This window comes from Anser brachyrhynchus (assembly GCF_964034855.1).
Source record: "Anser brachyrhynchus genome assembly, chromosome: 22".
Lineage (NCBI taxonomy): Eukaryota > Metazoa > Chordata > Aves > Anseriformes > Anatidae > Anser > Anser brachyrhynchus.
Window position 1 is genome coordinate 7,395,409 of NC_137715.1, and position 20,809 is coordinate 7,416,217.

At 44.9% G+C, this 20,809-nt stretch overlaps 1 protein-coding gene across 6 annotated transcripts in view; it reads left to right on the top strand.

The window, feature by feature from the left end:
* The window catches only part of GPATCH8 (G-patch domain containing 8), a 55,050-nt gene that overhangs the window by 26,322 nt on the left and 7,919 nt on the right, over positions 1–20,809 (top strand). For 3 of the 6 annotated variants that reach the window (XM_080565496.1, XM_080565498.1, XM_080565497.1), the window contains 4 exons: positions 6,985–7,029; positions 9,115–9,182; positions 9,640–9,726; positions 13,698–13,841. In XM_080565496.1, coding sequence (XP_080421622.1) covers positions 9,156–9,182; positions 9,640–9,726; positions 13,698–13,841 — 258 coding nt within the window. In that variant the 5' untranslated portion in view covers positions 6,985–7,029; positions 9,115–9,155. Of the gene's footprint in view, positions 1–924; positions 6,154–6,984; positions 7,030–9,114; positions 9,183–9,639; positions 9,727–13,697; positions 13,842–20,809 lie in introns of those variants that run through there. The other 3 variants (XM_080565494.1, XM_080565495.1, XM_080565499.1) reach the window with 2 other exon arrangements.

The following is a 20,809-nucleotide window of genomic DNA, read 5'->3' on the forward strand; positions in this document are numbered from 1 at the left end:
GCAGCTTGTATTTGGAAGTGATGCTTCGACTTGCTGACGGCTAGTGAATATGAGAAAGCAGAACGGGGGCTGCCAGTTGATAGGGATCACTTTACATCTGGAACGTGCGGCTTGGGGAGCTGTTGTTTGTCTGGGGAAAGATGTATGATGATTTTGTTCTGACATGAGAAGATGGTAATTGTAGACCGTTTCCCATTCTCGGATGGGGACGTGTAATTGATAATCAAGAAATCTGTGGCCTGGTGAAGAAGCTAGCAGTAGGTCAAAAACAGGGCCCGACTGTCGTGTGCAGCCCCCTGCTAAATGGGCCTGCTAAATAAATCACAAGTGACCTGAGAGTCAGAAGGGCTGAGTAAGATCTTGAATTCAGGTGTTCTGGTGCTTTCTCTTGGAATAAGTATTTCATATGAAGTTGGAGCATTATGAAAAGCATTGGAGGGTTGACATGCAGAAGTAGTATAACTTTCATCGTGCCTTTGAAGAGAAGCCTATAAAGATATTTTCATATCTTCCCCTTGTTTCCAAATTTTTGCTGTAGTATTTTAAAAAAGTTTTTTGTGCTTGAAAACATCTGTGTTCTCTTGGTCATTGTGTGTTTGATAGGTGGTAACTCCTCTAGGAGGAATAGCTGCAAGAGAAGTAGTTGTTGTCTCATTTCACTAGGGAAAACGGAGCAGAGCAGATGAAAGCTCTCCTTAGGGAAGACAAAGGCCATCGGCACTTTGCTTTGCCAGGAAGGACAGGAATACGCAACTCTATCTGATGTGTTCTGAAAGAGAGGATAACGGGTGCCCGCTGAAGCGACCCAGCCTTTCAGGCTGGCAGGTGTTTTAATTTGGCTCTCTGGAATCCTTCAACTAACTCATCGGAGGAGTCACGTCCGAGGAAGTAGGTGGTTGTCTGGGGTGGGGTTGGGGCTGTCGGGGTGCATGGGGGAATATCTGATAAATGTCACCAGGATGGCTAAGAGCAAGCAGGCAGATTGTAATGGAAAGCTAATGTCCAGGTCTGGCTTCAGCGAGTTAATTCAGAGCCCTCCTCCCCTTCCTGCGGTCGTCCTGCAGCTGCCCCTGTTGTTGTTGGTTGTGGCGGTGTGTGAAGGGCTCGTTAGCTGGGAAGGTTCGTCTGGCTGGTGCTGGCTGTACAGAGGGACTCCGGCTTTGGCTGGGTACGGCTGGCTCATACCCAGCTGGGTGCCTGTGAGCGGCTTCTGGGCAGCCCTCATATTCCTCAGTTTGGTTTTTTTTGGAGCCCTCTCTTAGGGAGATGTTTGCTCGACTGCAGCCCTGACGCTCAGCCTTGCTCCAGCACCTGTACAGGGCGCAGTTAAGCTAAGCTTCCAGTTACCATTTTCCTCTGCATGCAGCATACGGTGTGCAATTACTTTGCTTGTAATCCACGTGAGCGTTGATTTCATTCACGCTCTTACAGAGAGCGGGGTTACCCTGGTCTTTTGTGGTGTCTCCGAGAGGTGAGTCAGAATTGAGTATTTTGCTATGGCAACAAATAACATGTTTTTGTCACAGCATAGCTACTCTTAAGTACTTCTGTTGCTGAATCGAACCATTTGGATGATACGGAGTTGTTCCCATAGAACTAGAATCGAGCCTTGAAGTCTTGTTTAAGTTTGCTTCGTGGTAGCCTTTGGGGGACCAGGACAGCCCGTCCGTCACTTGCTTGTGATGAAAACGTTACTCGGTGTGAACTAAGGTAAGCTGAAAGGTGGATGGCACAGCGTCTGGCATGCTGCTTTGCGCTAGTGCCTGTCACCTCTGTTTTCCAGAGAACAGGAGCAGCAGGTGCATTGGGAAAAGGGAGGTCTCCCTGGGGCAGGTCTGTAGAAGGAGCAGTGACTTTACCTGTAGCCTTCGGCTGGAAAGAAATGTCTCCTGACCCCCGATTCCTATTTAGCAGTGTTTTCTTCTTAATTTGGTTATGTTTTTAGCAAAGCTTTGGCATTCTTTTGACACGACTGTTCTGAAGGGCTGCCTGAATCCTGCTGGAGAGCTGCGATCCCCAGCGATCTCTGAAACCAAGCCTCTGCGGGGTGTCGGGGTGGTGCCGTTCCTGTCGGGCACGGCGTGCTGCAAGCTCGTGGTGCGTTGTACTGGTGACGTGCAGGAGGCAGCAGTTACAAGTGTGCATAACAGAACTTTTGAGTTTGTTTTATCCTTTCATGAGCACATTTTCTAACGAGATTCATTAAAATACATAGCAAAGTCAGGCAGATTTGTTAGAAAGTGCTGGAATTCAGTTCCCCACCTGACTGTATTACTGTTGCATGGCTTCCATTGAAAACAAACTACCAAGTGGATTTGTGTTCTATGACTTGCAAATTCTGTGATGATAAATACAGTCATCACCCCTCCCATCGGTTATACCATAATGCAGTTCTTATTTGGCATGTTCTCACTAAATGTGTTCAGACAAGCTCTTGTTTTCCTTCCTTTTAGCATCAAGAGTGAAAGAACAGATCTGCCTAAAAAATGCTAAAAGATGTGCAGAGAGCAGGAGGAGCTCGCAGGTGAACTTGCGGTTAAGGCAGGAGTTATCCCTTTTCTGGCAGCCTCTGTGATAATTTCATGCGTGAGACCAAGCTCGATAAGAGTCACTTTTCCAGCAGTGTGCTAGGTGGCCACTGGCGAGGCGTGCTTTGGTTCTGGGTGCTGCTTTCTTTGGACATGTGGGGAGCGATAAGTGGAGCTCTGACCACTCAGGCAGCTGAGATCAGTCACAAGTGTGATGGCTTGGCAGCTGTGGCTTGGGGAAATAAGCTCAGGGCTTGAATTCCAGTGGTCTTGAATCCTGGCTCTGTCAGCAGTTCACCAAATGGCCAATATATTAATGTATTTTTCCATTCGTTAAATCCTCTGATCTCACAAAGGCAGACAGAGTAGATGTTTGTGAGGCTTTGGGAACACAGAACAATGAGCATCCGAGAAAAACAGCACGAGGAAATGAGGAATTCTGTATTTATTTCTGGGTTTTGAAGCTTTGTAAAAAATACAAGAGAATATGGAAGAAAAAGACAAGAATGTTTAACAGTGCCATTATTCATTCAGTATTGAATGATTTGGCAGTCTTACGCAAGAAAGATGTAAACATGGCCTTATCTTATATCTTAATGTGTCCTCACGAGGAACCTGAGTTCTGGCATAGACTAACATTTCCGTGCTCATGTTTGCAGCATAAATCATTGCAATGGCTTTAAGAGAGGAGTATTTTCATGTAAAGTTAGCTTTAAAAAAAAACAGAAAATAGGTAATGCGGCTTTGAAAGCCTGCTATCATCATGCCGATCTTCATCACCGTGTGAAAATGCCCGAGACCGCAGACCTAAAGGAAGGGCTTGCAGGGCTCCCTCTGCTCCACGCGAAGCAGTTGCCCCCGTGCTCGCTCTCCAACGTGCAAGGTCCTTCCTTCAATCATAGGCTGTAAGTTTTGGGTAGTTTGAGCGCGTGTAGGCCATGAAATCGTTATTCCGTCAATGACGCAAGGTCACTGTGACGCTGAGACGTCCTTCTCTTGGCAGGGTGTCAGGCTTTATTGCCCTTTGTGCAGTGTTAGAACAGTTTTAATAAAACCACGAAAGATGTGTTGGTGGGAGGCAAGTAGCCAAGGCCGTGCGCGACCTGTCCCCGCTCCTGCGGCGTGCCCTTGGGCCAGACGGGCTCCTCAGCCCTCTCCACGTACCGCGATGAGGTAAGACAGCGTCTCATGCCTTGGATTTATATTCTGGGTCAATCGAGATTGATGTTCATGCTGTAACATCGTCCATCTTGTTCCTTAATACCAGTCATCAACTGCGTTAGGAAACTGGGGGTGCTTTTTGACCCAGATTCTGTCTTCCCTTACAGAAGTTCAGCGAGCTCTGAAATCACTGACCCCTGGTTTTCTGCAAGGGTCACCCTTGGTTTGTGTGTCTAAGAAGTTTTGGGCTCACTTGAAGTTTCTGATGCGATTGGGGTGTTTGCAACTTGGCTTTCATTTGTTTTTCTCCTGCTTAGTAAGGATGAAGTTCACAGCGCAGTTTTTGCATGCTTGAAAAACAGCTTCTCCTCCTCGGGACTTGATCCCTGTTGCTGAGGGTGGCAGACGACTTCGCTTGAATCTCTTGGTTGTCTGTGACCCCTTCCAGAAATCTGAGACAAACAAGATGAGCTCACATATCACATTCCCAGAGGAGACCAGCATAAAAGGTTGCTCTTGTTTGTTTGCTTCTTGTAGCAGTCGGCATAAGGCTGAGAATGTAGCTTTGTTTTTAGCCAGCAAGGAGCACCACAGAGCCTGCCAGGGCTTGTTGACCAGTAAAAATTAGTGGATTTCCTCATCCCTTCCCTTTTGTTGTACTGAATGAGGAGTTTGAGTGTTTTACGTGACAGCTCTATGATTACCTAAATGTGCAGTAGACACAGGAAAGTTTATAGTGTTTGCATAATCCTCGTTTTAGAAAACGAAACTAATCCACCAGCAGGATGACTCCTCGCTGTTCCAGATGTTCCTAGAGGCAATGTAGCTGAATGGTGATCACGTCCTGCGTCTGTGGGTGCTTTGCTGTGGGTGTTGGTGCCTGAGAACCTCAGTGGGGTTGGACTGGGTGATCTTTAGGGTCCCTTCCAACCCCAGCTGTTCTGTGATGCTACGGCTCCAGGCACCTCTTTACCTTTCACAGCCCACGGTGGGGTCCGTACTGCTGGTAAGCAACCCAGCTAACCCATATCCATCAGAACCAGTTGGTGTCATCCTGAAACTTCCCCATGCAGTCTTCAGGCGGCCGCGTTTCTCATCGCTGCAGTAGCAGCTCTCCAAGAGGAATTAAAACCTCCTGGAAAGCTGTCTCCTGTCATGGTGCGGTATGAAATTGTAACGTAAAGATAGCAAATAAGTAAAAATCCTCTGTGCTCAACGTGACCCCGTCTCGGTGTGTCCTTCCGAGATGCTCAGTTCATGAAATTCTCCTCCGATGAAGCCTGTGATAGCAGTCAGCCCTCTAGGATTGTTTCCCACAGAGCGTGTACCTGGGATGAATTCCTTAACAGATGTCAAGGTAGGGAGCGGGATTAAGGCTGTTCTGTTACTTTTGGTACTTGTGTGCTATGCGTAAATGATAATATGAAATAGACCAGGTTAAATTACATTCATGCATAAATTTAGGGGTCCTTGTTCCTCAGAGCATTACCTCGTTTATATCTGGTTTTAAACAGACCTTCAGAAAGGCCTTATATCCACTGTGGGTGCATGGGATTGCTGGAGGGAGGAATCCTTCTGAATCTAAATCATCGCCGACAACTGTTTTCTGTTTTGACTGTTTAAAAAAAAAGATAAACTATGCGCTAGCACTGAAAATGCCAACATTTCGAGACGGGCTCAGATGGCAGGTCCATCTGGCGCAGCGTCCTGTTCGGAGGCGCGGAGCAGCATCTGCGCGCCGTGTCCAGAGACAGGAGCAAGCACCCTGCAGCTGGCAACTGTGAAATGCTGATCTTCAGAGCAGAGCGTGACTCGGTGGCTCGTACTCTTGCTGAAATCCTGCAGCATTAGGATTAACTCTTTCTCCGAGGCTTGTTAGTTTGTAGCTGCTGGCAAACTGTTTGCTCATACCCAGTAAGTTTGTGCAATCCAAGAGGAGTGGATTCGGAGGAGCCCGTCCCTGCTGCAGCTCGGCGAGGTGCTCCTGCAGTCCGCTTCCTTTACTCTCAGGTTGTTTTCTAAGGTGCAGCTCTCATGTAAGCCGCTGCTTTTTCTCAACCCTCTTGAGGTTTGTGCTTTGTTGTCCCCCCCAGAAGTGTTTCCCCTTTGTGGAAGCATTTATTCAGCAACCCCCTCTTGGGTGGGGTGTTGTGGCACTGTAACGTGACAAGTCTGTGAAGGAAAGAGCCTGTGCCCTAGTTCTGAACGAAAGTAACTTTTCAGAGGCTTTTTGGGGGGTTTTTAGGGGAAGGGGTGTGGACACAGCTGCATGATTTGCCGTGTGGAGGGGTTCGTTGTCAGGCTGGCAGTGCTCACAGCCCTGGTTTGGTGTGAAGTGCTGCAGTTCTTGGCCTTTCCTGCAAACTCAGCTTTCCCCTTCGCAGTGCTGGTGTACCCGAGAAGGGTCAGCGAGAACCCTAAAGCCAGGAGCCCTGCAACCTCCGAGAACCACGGTTATGTGCTGGTAAAGCTCACATTGTAGTGCGGAGAACCTTTGGATCCTTTTCCTTGAGGGAGTTCTTTAAAAGAAGAACTTAGAGCTTAACTTAAAAGCCCCATTTTCCCCTTTGGCTGTTCTCCATCTTCTGCCCAAGCCTGCTTGGCATTCAGCGGGGTTAGGGGTGGCTCTTTGGCAACCGACGTGTTTTTTCCTGCCCGCCGCAGTGGCTTTCCTAGGGCACGGCAGGAGGCTCCCCAGGCCCCCGTGACCCAGCGCCGTGCCTGGCAGCGTGTCCTGCTTCCCCGGCCTGCTGTGTGGAGCCCTTGTTTCGGTGCTGGAGACGTGCTCGGAGTGCTCGAGCTTGGCACTTGCCAGCTGGATGTCACGCTGGGCTCCGGCTGGCTGCTGTCTTATTTCATCCGCAAGGAAATAATGGTTAAGACTAAAATGGAGGCATCGCCTTTTGTGTTAAATATTCCCCTCTTAAAACAGAGCTTGTTTCCCCCCCCCCCCACACACAAAAAAATATTGGTAATCGCCTGAAGGTCCTGATTTGGTTCTTTTTAAATTGCCTGCTTAAATGTGCCAAAGTGCATCCTTGAAATTGGGCCATCACCAGGAGCTCAACCTCTGCCAACACCTGCAAATGTCAGGTTGCAAACGCAGCCGTGAAACCGAGCAGCAACGGCTCAGATGTACCCACTCCCTGATTCCACAGGGCAAAGCATGGTGCTGGGGTGGAGGGGTGAGGAAGAAGCCTCGTATTATATTAACCCATCCTACCTGCCTACTACAAACGGCCTATTTTCTGCCCCTAATGGTTTCTGCCTAACAAATGGTGTTTCTTTTTTACAGCGTTATGATCCTGGACTTGTTGTGGTGATGGTAAACTTAGCAGTGGTAATTTTTTATTTTCAGACTGAATTACTCCTTTTGTCATCAGTGCACCAATATGTTAGGCTTACTTTCTCTGTTGTAGCCATCATCCTTCTGCTTGGTCTTTCATTTTCCTTTCCTTTCCTTTCTTTATGCACACTTGTCTGATCCTTGTTCATTAAAGGGTATTGCTAAAAAGGGATGTTTCTGTTTGTGTTAGAACTGCCAAAATCAGTTTAAATGTAAATTTCTAATACTGTCCAAACTTGATTTTCCCCAACACGATGGGCACTAGCACTTGCTACTGCAATTTACAAATAGATTTTGAAAAACTTTGACTGCCTTAGAAGGCAAAAGTACTGATGCATTGTTTGTACGCAGGGGTTTACCAAGGCAATGAGGCTGCATCAAAAGATCTCTATTGCTGGAGAAACCAAACCAAACTAAAACAAACAAACAAAAAAGCTTGAAAAAAAAAATTCTTGGCACTTGCTGCCAGTCATTCCATTTGGGTTTACCACTTACCAGTAAATCCCTGGCTGAGACGTTATGAAAGTGATATTGCACTTAGGAAGTCATTTTTATAACCTGTCTTTAATTTGGTCCTTTTGCTAAAAATTGCAGTCACTGCTTACTTTATTATACCATTGGGCATAAGAGAAACATTTTCAAATGGAAACCGATGTTAAAATACCCAAATGAAAGCTTAAACCAAAGTACAATTTTGGACCAACTCGACAAATGCTTTTGGAGTTGGTGAATATATGCCTGCCGTCAAATGTATGGGCATGGAAATGAAAATAAAACCATTAAATGGATTTCTTTCTGAAAGAAAAATACATACTTCTGTGCCTCTAAGAGTGTTTTTTTTAAAAAAAAACAAACAAAAAAAAAACCTGGACAAGGCAGGTTGCTGAGGACTCTGGAGTCCGAAATCCATGGATTGCTGCTTTGGCAGAAGTTAGAGAAAGCTAATGCTGAGAGGAGAGCAGTTGATGCACATACGCATTTTCTGAGGCAGTTTTAAAGACTTCAGCCTTTTGTGCATGTGGATTGCGATGTAACTTTTTTGGCATGATTAAAACCTGGAGATCTTTTAGCCCAAAGGTATAATATATGTTGTATGTGTGTATAACAAAACAGTTGTTTACACCAAACCAAGAGCAATATTAAGGGAAGTAAACATTCTGTTTTTTTACTCAAGGTATGCACCAGAGAAGGTAAGTACTTTTTCAGTGGGCTTACATCACAACAAACAGCGCGAGTTGTGATGTAAAATTTCAATAAACAAATACAAATTAAAAAAGCTGTGGTAGTAAAGTGCTTGTCTGCCCCATTTTGCTTTGTTTGGCTGGTTATGAGTGGATTAAAGATATGTTTAAACAACAGCAAAAAAAAAAAAAACAACCAACAATAAATCTCCAGCATAGTTTGATTAGTTCAAAGTCAATTTTCTTCGCAACTAGTCCTTTTCACAGCTTACAGATGACACAGCAGGTGCTGGAGCATCTCTCCGCAGGAGCTGGGAAGCAGGGCACTGACCACCTGGCCTGGGTTGGCGGCGCTCCTTTTGAGGGAAAGGAGCTTGGCTTACGCACCGCTCCGCCAGATTAGCATCCTTCCCTCTTGGGAAGTGCCAAAAGCTGGTGGGAGGGAGGCTTCCACGCTTTTCACAGGGAAGTCATGGTCAATTCTCGATGTGGCAGTGCAACAAAACACGTTTAATAGCTTTTTTTTTGCTTGTATCAGAAGATTAGGAGCACATATTGCGTGGTGTGGAAGCACTGAGAAGGTTCATTGCTCAAGTCCTGTTAGCATCCACGTGCTAGGACTTGCCATGGTTGAACATTAACCACGAGTACGTTTTACCCAACCGGTTAATGTTCAGAGGATAGCTTTTGTCAGGACTAGAGGTGTGTTAGACTTGAGCCGGTTTGGAGCCGAGAAGCAGGTTTGGCTGTAAGCTGTGAGAATGGCTTGTGTTTGGTTCACTGTAGCTTTCTGGTCTCTGCACTCCAAGGCAAGATCTCTAACCACCCAAACCCAATGTGTCAAGTGAGCTGTGGACACGGACCGGCTGCTGACCACCCGCCTGTGTTCCTGTTACAGGGAGGACGGATCCCATCCCGATTGTCGTCAAGTACGATGTCATGGGCATGGGGCGGATGGAGATGGAGGTAAGCTTGCCCGGCTCCGGCACGGCCCCTCTCACTGACTGCCTGGATCTCGGAGAGTCTGTAGGGAAGAAATTAAAAAGTAAGAATTTGTGCGTCAAAGGTGAAGGAAAAACTTGCTCTTAAATCAACACAATAAGCAAACATTTCTGCTCAAAATGCACACTGTTTACCACTGGTTACCTGAGGTCTGGATGGCACCCTAAACTCCTCAGCTTTTTGAATTTCACTTCTGCAAAACTAAGGCTGCTGCTGGCAGTGGATGGGCCTGCTGGGAGCCACCAGCTCGGAAGGATTAGCGAGCTGCTTTGCACGTGGGTTGCACTGTGGGATGACAAAACAAGGAAAAAGAAGTACAATATGCAAAGATTCTGTTTCAAACCTCATCTTTTAAATTACACATTCTGTCAGTCTCAGTAGTGCAAAGTATTTATGGGACAAATTACTTTTTTTTTTAAAGCTTGACTACGCCGAAGATGCCACTGAGCGGAGGCGTGTACTGGAGGTGGAGAAAGAAGACACCGAGGAGCTGAGGCAGAAATACAAGGTACTGAAATAGGGGCACTAACATCAAAGTCCCCAGGGGCTCAGTGGGAGGGGACTTGTTCTAGTAGGATACGGCTCTGACTGTTAGGCTGCGGTAATAGTAATAGGACTTACCTATTCTTGTTTATTATTGGTGTTGAGATTCTTTTTATTTTAACAAATGGGTTATTCACTTCCTAGAATTAACCTTGGTCTTTGTTTCGCTGCTAAAGAGCTGCAGGTTAGCAGCAAGGCTTTCTGTCAGTGTGCTTTGCTCTGGAAATAACAGTTTTAGGGTGAGCAGAACGTGTCCTTCCCTAGACCCAGGCCTGCCAAAGTTCCCTGGTGAACATGCCACTTTGTCAGTGCAGAGTCTGCAGACACAAATTTCAGATGGACAGTTACCAACTGGAACTGAGGTATCATAGAATATGAGAGTTGGGAGGGACCCACAAGGATCTACCCAAGGTGTAGATCTGTTGTTACTGAGTAAGCAGCAAATAATATGTTATGATGTGGTTGTGTACGTGCTGTTCTCTGAAAACACAGGACATGGCCCCAGTTCTGAGAAATCGATAGGCTGTATCTCTTTGGAAGAACCTCTCAGGCTGCATTAAAAAATATATACGCGTATATTCCATGTTTCCGTAGGGTTTATGAAACCTGTAAGACTTAAGGAAACCCAAGACTTATCTTTTTAATGATAAAAAAGGGCCGTCATGGTGGCATTGAGCATGGCGTGTTGGAGCGTACTTGAATCAGCAGTAACTGAGTTCGCACTTGGCGCTCTGTGGAGATGTGGTCTTTGCTAGTCCTTTAATCCACTCTTCCGCTTAGCAGCCTGGAAAGTACATGAAGCCTTGAGAAAGGCTGCTCCTTCAGTTGTCCTGAGACTTCAGAAGTAGCGGGACTGAAGAAGAGCCGCAGACATTACAATAAAGTGTCATTTTTGCATAAATTTTAATTCTTCGAGGAATAGTGGAAAAGTAGTTTCGGTGCCATTAAAATTAAACATAACCATGGCAAATCTAAAATTTCATTTCTCCAGTTGAACAGTTAATACTGCAGGCGGTTTATTCAGCTGTGAAAACTTGTTTCTTCCCTTCTTGATTCTCCCCCCCCCTTAAGTTGAGACCTTAATGTGTCTTTTACAAAGCAGAACTCCTTTACAAAGAGAATTGCTGGCATATTTGTTCATTTAAAAATAAAAGCCATTGTAATTACTTATAAAACTAATTATTAGTTTGGAGCTGAATGAAATCAATGATATCTTCTGGCATGCTTTAAAAGTGCAGGCGTGCTCTTAAATGGGCTTACATAGCCTGCGCTGAACAGTTCCTCCGTGTCCAGGTGCGCTTTCTCCTTGAAGCTGTGCCGTCTTTTGTTGTTTTCAATGCTGTCCATGCCGGGTGGCGTACTGCTCGCCCACTGCAACATGAGATTTAGTTCTGACGGAGCCGTTCACGGGCAGCATTGGACCCAAAGCCTGATCCCGTCCCACAGTGAGCCCCTGGCTGCGGCGCTGGGGACCTTCAGATGGCAGCAGCTGCAGGGTGCAAAAAGTATTGCTTCATTTCGGAGGGTTATTAGGAGCTCTTGTGTGAATTGCGTGTAATGATGTTTGCCTCAAGTCTGCAATGCAATTTATGGTAAAGTTCTTAGTTTTTGCAATTGTCTTTCCAAATGCAGTTGGATGTGCATTGCTCTCTGAGAGCATTTTCCCTTCCTGCCAGTATTCAGCACAAATCTTTTTCAGGAGCTCCGTGGAGCAGCAGCAATCTCTCCCAACTCGGATGTATTTTTATTAGTGCGCTTCATCGTTAGGCTGTTGCATTTCCATATTAATCTGTGAAAATCTCTGCAAGTGTAAATTTTTCATTGCTCCGCAGGAGTCCGTTATGCAATTGCCAACTGTGGCCGCATCGTGATTAGCCATTCAGTGAGTCTCAAAGGAATTTCAGATAACTCTGCAACCAAGAAGCAAGAAATGTTCTGTAATTCCCTTCTCTTGTATAGGTGCTGATAATTCGAATGGCTGTTTTCATTGTTTAGCCACAGGATGCTCTCTGAAAAAAATACACATGGTGCAGGAAGCTTGTTCGGAGTTTCAGAAGAACTTTAAATGTCATTGTTCTGTGAACCTCATGCTGCTCTGTTTTCCTTTCCTGTCTTCGTGGGGACCTGCCTCAGGCTCAAATCTCTAGATGCCTTTTTCCCTTCTAAGCAAGGGCCTCCCATAATGGATGGAAGCAGGAACTTCAAACAGATTTATATTTAAAGATTGGATAGTGCTTTAAAATGGAAAAAAAAACCAAAAACTTCTAGCAGTAGAATTTCTCAGATTTTTTTCCCCAGGATGCTGAATTTTTTCGCATGAATCTAGCATTACAGAAAACATGATTGGCAATATTAAAGTAATTTTGACGTGAGAACTGGGAGATTAACCGCATTATCGTGAACAAAATCTTATCAAATCAAAAGAGGAATGCTTTCTATGTGTTTTTTTTAATGCTTACTACCTCCTTTTTCTTATGCAAGAAAGTTTCCCATAAAAAGTTGGTTTTGAAGACAAACTCTTAAACTGTTACATGCCTGTTCCCAAATGTAAGGCTGTTTTTTTTTTTTCTTGATTCACTTCTCTTTATTCCAATTGAAATGGGTAAGGTAAATAGCTGTGCTGGGTGTGCTGCTGTTAGTACAGCATACTCTGTGATACAACCCTTGTAGCTTTTTTCAGTACAGTCAGCGTTAAGTGCTTCTGACTTGTAAACCTTCCCCAGCTTCCTGTGCGGGGTGCGGATGCCTTGTTAGCTCTGCTGGCGGGGCTGTAACGGAGCCTCGGCTGGAGGCAGCAGCCGCTCACCCTGCTGTTCGTCTCGCCCGGCATCGGGTGCGTTCGAGCCCCCGGCTGCTGGCCCCGGTCTGCATCGGTGCAGCTGCCCCGCGGGGACGGGGTCGCGGAGCAGCCGGGGCTGGGTTTCAGGCAGCGGGACTCGAGCCGCGGCAGCGGTTTGAGGGTTTGCCCGGGGTTTGCACCGAGCGAGCAGGCGGCCGCGTGGGCGAGTCCCAGAGCTTTTTGACCCTGCCAAGCTGAAAGCTGCTACTTCTCTTTATAGCAAAAGAGGAGGATGTGACCGTTGCCAATCTAGACGCGGCACCTTTTCCTCAGAGGTTTAGTTTTGTGCCTAGAAACATGTTGAATTATATAAGGAATAAGTAGTGTGTACAGCCTTTAACAAAATGGGGGGGAAGACCTCCCTAAATGGCAACTACCTGTGCCCGTTCCTGGTGTAATCGCTGTTTGAACTCAGCTTAATGGACGGTGTTGCTCCTGGGAAGATTTCGCTGACATAAAAATGACCGTAAAATTACACTGAAGTGAGTTAGGGTCAATGGTTTCTGAGCGGTGCTTTCCCAACCGCCTGTCTGTGTGCATCCCTATTGAATTACAGAGAAGTCGAGATGGAGCAGATGTCTGTTAGCACTCAAAATGGAGGAAGTTATCAGTGGTTAAAGTTCTAAGAGTCTGTTCCAAAAGCAGCGATCTTCCATGGGTTCGATGTGGATTTGTTCATTGCCTTTTGTGAGCAGGCAGCTGCCAGTTTGTGTACATGTTAGCTTGAGGCTTTGAACCTCTTCTTTTATTTTCCTTTAAATCTCAGACAATCCAGGAGGCTCACTTCTTGCAGGTGGAAGAGGACTGTCTTAGTGCCGTACTCAGTACTAACTCTTTTTGAGCAGTCTCCTTTTACAGATACCTGCGCTAATGATAAGATTATGTTCTGTCAGGAGACTGAATGAAGACTGGGTTGATAGCACAGCCAAGTTATTCTTCATACTTTTTAACGTTTAAAGACTTACTGGTTTAAAAAAGGTACTTTAATCATCAGTGTATGTTGAGGTTTTCGTAAGGATTATTTTTCCTTAAAGGAATGAATCTTCCTGGTTGTTTTACAGGAATTTTAACAGAATTGTTTTTTCTTAATTTTGCAGGATTACGTTGATAAAGAAAAGGCAATTGCCAAGGCTTTGGAAGACCTCAGAGCAAACTTCTACTGTGAACTATGTGACAAGCAGTATCAAAAGCATCAAGAGTTTGACAACCACATAAACTCTTATGATCATGCTCACAAGCAGGTAAAAAGTTGTTGATAGTATGGCTCGTTAATTTTCTGTTCATTGCAGCGGTCTTGTTTGTGGTTAATACTTTGAATTTCCCCAGTGTGCTTATTATGCTCATAGCCCCAGGAATAGGTGTTTTGTGTCACTGGTTAAGATTCGTATGCCCACCATTCATAACAAAAAACCCACAACACTGTACAGCAAAGCCATTGTTTACATCAAGAAGCCCCAGTTTTTAATGACCCTCAAGCAAGAATGGGCTGCTGTTAAACTGGGAAGAATACACGTGGATATGGATGGCTCCCAGTTTGCATCAGCTTTTATAGTAATACAACTCCAGAGTCTGATGATATGCCATGTGGACATTTTAAAAACTTTATTCTGTGTTCTGTCAAGTTACTGAGAAGAGACTAGGAAATAAAGGGCTGTGTCAAAAGAATTGCAAAAGAGGGGCGGTTTTCAAATTCTGTAATGCTCATGAGAAGATCGATTCAGAATCTGTGGAATTGGCTTTTGTCCCAAGGTAGGATGTACTGCAATATCTATGTGATACTTTGTGTGGCATAATAAATAATAAAAGTTCATGTGTTAGCCTAATCTATTCGACCATTTGAAGCTGCTAAATGAGATGTAAATTTAAAACAGACAGCAACGTTGTGCTCATCTAGGGATAAAATTGCTCAAAGGAGACTTTTTGGTATTGTTAATTATAAATTCTAACAATACGATCATTAAAACACTGATAACTTCTGAAGGATGTGCTGCGGAGTACTAGGTCTTGCAAAATGGAAGTGAAGCAACAGCTTTTAAAATGAGAATATAACATTACAGAATATGAATTTTTTATGTGTTGAGTACAGGATGTGATAGTTCAAAGTAAATTTGCTGAGGGAGACTTAATAGGAAATCTCATGGTAGGGCAATTTCTGTCTGAGTCCTGTGATGAATTGTGGTTTAGTAGATTAAGAGCATGTGCTTTGTGTGGGGAAAACAGGCTGTCTTGCCCGAGCTGGTGGCACAGTTGTGATACCTGATAGCAGTGTACTTTGTCTAAATTTTTCCGTCAACTTGTTTGTTGAAACTTGACCGCTATTACACGCGTCTGTTTAGGAGGTGGAAGGACCTGTTTGTGGCACATTCTTACAGTGTGGTGATAAAGTGTGATAATGGCTACTCCTGCTCATAACAATTGGGTGGTTAATTAGGGGACCGACACGAGGTTAGTAAGGTTCTAGCCTCTACAGATACCGTGGAAAGAGAAACAAACGACACCCCTCGTGGATTGGATTATTTAAATGGTCACCAGAAGGGGTGCAAGAAGAATGGCAGGAAAGAAAAAGTCTTGGTACTGCACAGGGTAGCATAATCTTCTCATCCATAGAAAGGGCTTTGGGGGTAGGTTGTTAGAGACGGTCATTTGTAAAGCAATTGATGCTCTTGGACAATTTTTGTGTCCCTTGCAGCGACTTCTGGCAGGCTTTGGAGAGAATGAGCCTTTAAAATCTTGATAAGTCACACAGCATTAATTCCTAGTTACACGGGGGTTTAAACAAAGAAGCAATCGTGCTTTATTAGGGGGGAAAATGCTTGCTCAGCGATTTTGTAGTGCTGAAATGTGTGTAACCCTGTTGGATCAGTGTTCAGTAAGTGAACTTGAAGCTACCTAGAAACAACGAAGGTAAATTTGCATAAGTAACACTATCTCAAATTTGCATAAGTAACACTATCTTGCTGGTGTTGTTCGTTATCGCTCAAGATAAGGCCCATTTCTGACAGTCTATTCCGAATTGTGAGGTGGTCTCCAAAGTAACAGCTATCTTTTCATAACGTTGCACATTGATGTTTCATGTTTTGCCTCTTTGGACAGGAGGGAAAGGTTACATAAAGGCTAACACAATTTTTTGAGAAAAAGAGTTTTCTTAAAAGTAGGCTAGTCAGTAGGTTTTCCTGGAAAGATGAGACATTACAGCATCCTAGACAATTAAGCAAACCAGTTTGGTGTGTATTGCTTCTGCAACATTTTGTCTTCTCAGCAGTAATTCTCGAGGTGTCAGAGCTTCAGGTTTGCCTTCTCTTGTTGAAGAGATTTCCACAGGATCGTTGTTGCTTTTTAAGTATTTTTAGTTGCACATACCCACGGCATTCAAGTGTCTCCTTGTTCCTTCTGTGGCTCAGTGAACATTAGACTGTCTCTGTAAATAGACGTTCCATCCTCAGATCCCTTTCTTCTCCCGAGTTATAAAGACGCTGTCTTGTATTCCAGGAAGGAACTCAGGATTATTGCGAAACAGGGATGATAGGTAAGTGTATTGATCCCTACCGGATAAATTTTGGACCAACCACCAACTTATTCACACCAAACAATTAAAGGGGAGGCTTTATTATTTTTACTTCCTGACTGCACTGTTTTCATGGCATTTCGTTATGTCTGAGTCGACATCAACACCAAGTTTCTATCCAAAAGGCAGTATTTCTAGATTACCTTAATTGGAAAAATGATCTTAAATTTGTTATCACTAATCACCGGCTTGTATTTTAAACGTCGTGTTGGAGGTATGTAATGTTCTTCTCTAGACTTTTCTTAATAGGTTAGTTCTTGAAATGAATAGTACAAATGTTTTTAAAGAACCATATTCACTGGTTCACGTATTCACTCTGAGGGGGAAGCCAGAGGACTAAAAGCAACTCAAGTTCATACAGATGGCGCTGTAAGAAGAAAAAACCTCAGTACCTCTAAAGTTCGTTCAGTGAGCATTTGGAAAGTGCTGTTACCATAGATGTAATAACTTCTTGTGCCCTGGAAAGCTACTGATATCTTTAATTGGTATTTTTTTTTTTTAGCTATAAGCTCTTGAGCCCTGGCAGCTAGAGCTAAGTGGTAGCTTACGAAGGACCCCCGCCTCTGATGCTGCACAGTCGTGACTGCCTTTAATTAACAGAGAAATGTGGGAAGAAGGCAGGTGTAGAAAGAAAACTGCAGTTAGCAAGGAACTTGGGTAGTGAGGATGGAGCCGTTTTAGGTTTTGCGCTTCTTTCCTGTGGATCTGCATATGTGATGTCCAGGTGCTTGAGAGCTTCCACAGTCCTCGAATACTCTGGACTTGGTGGGAGTGCATCTTTATGGCATTACATCAGACGTGGCCCTTAATTTGGTTTTAACATCAAGATAGGATACCTCATACCAGAGTTTGGTGGAGAAGAAAAAAAGTCGCCTTACCTGGGCTTGTACCCAGGTAGTGCACAGCATTAGTGAATATCAAATAAACCTCATCTGTATCACACACTGCAGAGAGCAGTTTGTTAAATTCCTGTGCTTGGAACTGTCTTAGCAGTAACTAATGTAGCATTTGCAGTCTCCTTTTACTTTTAACTTCATCTGAGAGCTTACATCCGGAATCTCATGTATGGTTTATACTGTAGCCGTCTATTGCTGCTAGCATGCCTGATGAAGGGCTGAGCTGTTCACTGAGTCACTGACCCTACAGAATAAAGACATTCACCTTTTGAATTCAGTGCGAAAAACATGTTCGTGTGAACTTTTGCCAGGTTAACTGTGAGAACTCTAACTAGTATTGAAATACAGTCTTTTATGTAGCTTTAATTTTATTTTTTCTAAATGTGTGGCATTTTGGAGGTGTAGATGATTAACTCTGCCTTTCGTAGATTCTCTTTATAAAGGGACAAAGGGAATATATTTCCCTAAAGAGGTTCTTTGAGAAAGGGGGTGGAACTAAGAAGTGAAACTATAGATCTGTGGTTCTCTTCCTGCCCTAATTAACTGGATCTTTGTTTCTAATGCCAAAGGGGAGAGCCCTGTCAAAGCACAATAAAATTACCAACTCAGTCACCGCTGTGGTTGATGAGTACTCTAAAACCAAACCCCGAACTTTCTGGTTTGGGAAGAATTGTACTTGTGCTTTCCAAAATCTTGTGTCTTCAAGCACAACGTGAATGTAGAAGAGTTGAGAATGTCTCCAAGATACTTGGTGTTATATGAGAGACTTCTCTACTGTATACTGTAGAAATGCTTTGCCCTCAAGAAATGGGGATGTGCACTCTAGGCATAAGTGGAGAGTGTTCAGTAAAATAAATTTTCAGCGTGCAGGGCTTGGGCTTCATGGTTACAAGCACTGCTCCCTTCCTGAGGGGTGAGCAGATCTGTGTCACTGGGTTATCTGTGTTCCATTAACTTGTGGTATATTTTCATAAATGGAAGAGAGGAGTTGTCAGGGAAGAAATTAAGATGAAATAAAGCTGCAGATGCCTGCCACTTCCCCTCTGCTCTCTTCACTTCGTTTATTATCGTGCAAAGAATGTTGATTACCAAAAGTAAGCATTGTGTTATCACTTGCATGAAATGATGAAACAAAGGTTGCCATCCTTTGAGCTCATGTTTAGTAATGGTGTAGTTCACTCCCAGAAGCTTTTGTGGCAAAGAATCAAGCATACATCAAGAGTTCAGAAAGCCAAGAATCTGCTGGCATATAATGAAAAGTACATTATTATTTTATTTAAAAGGGATTGGCAGAGACTTGAGAACAATAGCTGGGGAGGAGAAGGCTCTGTAATGGGATTGCGCTGTCACGTGGGCTGCCTCCTGTTTCAAGCCAGTGCAGGAATCTCACTGCATGTGAATCTGGTGTGCCCCCCTCTTGCATGTGGTGTTTGTCCTGGAAGTCCCAGATCTCCAGGTCTAGTAAAGCAGCTGAGTGCTGTATTTTTCTGAGAATAGCTTCATCTCCTTCTGCTCTGCAATTTTAGGCACAGAACGCCTGTTAAATAGGCCTCTCCGTTCAGTGAAATTGCCTGGCTTTGTCATGCAAAGAAATTAAATTGAGAAAATCCATTTGCTGTTGGCTGTGAACCTGAAAAGCAAGGCGCTTTAATTCCGTAGTGGGGAAGTCCTGCCTCAGTACGATCTCACGCGAGCAAATTCTCAGGCAGGATTACCGTAGTGCATGCTAAGTTTTTACTCTCGTCCTACTTTTGCAGCAGTTTCTGAATCCTGATCTTCCCCTCTTATTTAACCACCTTCACATGTCTGTGATGCTCTGTCTCTAGAGCTTTAAATTGATGCAGGGGTGCAGCCTCTCTAAGCTGATTTGAAGAGAACTGTAAGGTAATGGTGTTGTATGCCAGTTGTACCCCTCCTGAGCTATGCAGCGATCAGGAGATGATCCATTACTGTAGCTGTCTGTGCTAGATTACTAAAGTAGCTGCAGATTTTATAGAAAACCTGTTCTTTAAGAGCTTGATTGCACTCCCATTGAAACTTAGACTTCTTAGTGATTTTTGTTAGAAATGAGGCTCAAAATACCGTCCTTTGTTAGAAAGCTGGGGTGGGTGGTATCTATTAATAAAGAGCAATACCAGCCTGAAGGAGGGCTTGAGGTAGTGAAGTTCTGCTCTTCTGGCTGCGCCTTGAGTGCAGAAATTCAGATCAACTTCATTTCAGCACCTAGTGATTTGTGTCCCCGTGTGCTGGTCGCGGGGCTTCCCGCTGTGGCCATTCTTCCAGTGGAGGTAATAAAGTCACAGAGTAATACCTCCTGGCTCCGTGGTCACCGTCACTTTGGAAACGTGTTGGAAACTGCAGTTTGAAAACACGTTGCTGCTTAGAAAAGCATTCTGCTTCCTCAGAGAGCACACTGCCTACCAAGGAAAAAATGCTTGCTAGTTTTTAAATCCTGTAGTAGCACGAAGGGATCCGTTTGGCTTGAGAGAGGACGTGGCAGGTTGGTGGCCCCGACCCCGCTGAAGAAACCAGGGTCTTGCTGGGCACGGTGGGAAGGCTTAAAAGGGCTGGTTTCACCCCAAGAACATAGGTTCTCAGGTTCCTCCTCTTGAGTTCGTGGAGAGAAGCTCCCTGAGGGTCGGCTGAGTGGCAGTGCCATGCTGCTGTTGTTTTTCCTCCAAAAGAGCCCACGTGTTCGGGGCAGCCGAGGCTCGTGGCCCCATAGCCTTTGAGCTGCCTTTGAGGCAGCCCAAACACAATGCGGCTGTTTGGGGGGACTGATGAATGCTTGCCCGAGGATTAGGTGGGAACTTTGTTAGTGTAAGCCTGGCTTAAACCTCGATTTCGTTCAGATAGCTTTCTGAGAAGGCTGAGAGCTGGAGTGCGCTGAAAAGCACTGCATGGCTTCGACGTTCCCCTTGGTGCTGTGAAGCTGCTTGTGAGGCTTCTCGCTGCTCCGCCCGGTCATGTCTGGGGAGGGACGGCCAGCACAGCTGTCACTTCGCCACTGGTCCTTGCACGGATACGTTGCTGCTTTCAGACCTGCATTGGGAACAGTTAGTGAAGTAAGGGTTGCTGCGTGAGGTTATTTTGAACAGTTCTGGCCGTTTTAATAGCTGAGTGCTCATCCACTGCCTGTGAGCATAGACTTCTGCACGGATGCTGTCGTGACCTGGTTTTGCGGGTCAGCCCTCTGTTTTTCTGTCCTCCCTTGTTCCCCCACCCCAGGTCGCTTTTCTGTAACATCACGCGGTCCAGCCAGGTTTGCCGGAGTTTGGCTCCTTGCAAACTTTGTTTCTGCTTTAGAAATGATTTCTAGTGAAAGATCCACCACTCGAGGTCAGCCAAGGATATGCAGCCTAGCGGAGCTTGGCATCTTACACGTTGCAGTCCAAAGGAGGTGGCGTGGTGTGGTCACAGAGATTTTGTATCCTGAAGTTCCCCAGCAAGACCCTTCTTCCTTGTGGCCCCTGTGCTACACAAAGAAACTCAGCCTTGAGATCCCGTGTTCCTTTGGAAACTCGGCTTGCTAAAACCAGACCAACTTTTTGTTCAAGCTGGGAGTAATAAATTCTCAGTGCTCTGGAAAACATGGCTAGTCGTTATCCTCAGTCGCATGTGTCGGTTAGCACAGCTAGTTGTTGCCACATGTTGCATATTTTGGAGCTGCAGTGCATCTGGAGTTCACTTGCTTCATCACTTCTGATTTACAAGTGTTGCACAGTAAGAGGGTGGGAGGCTTGGGCCG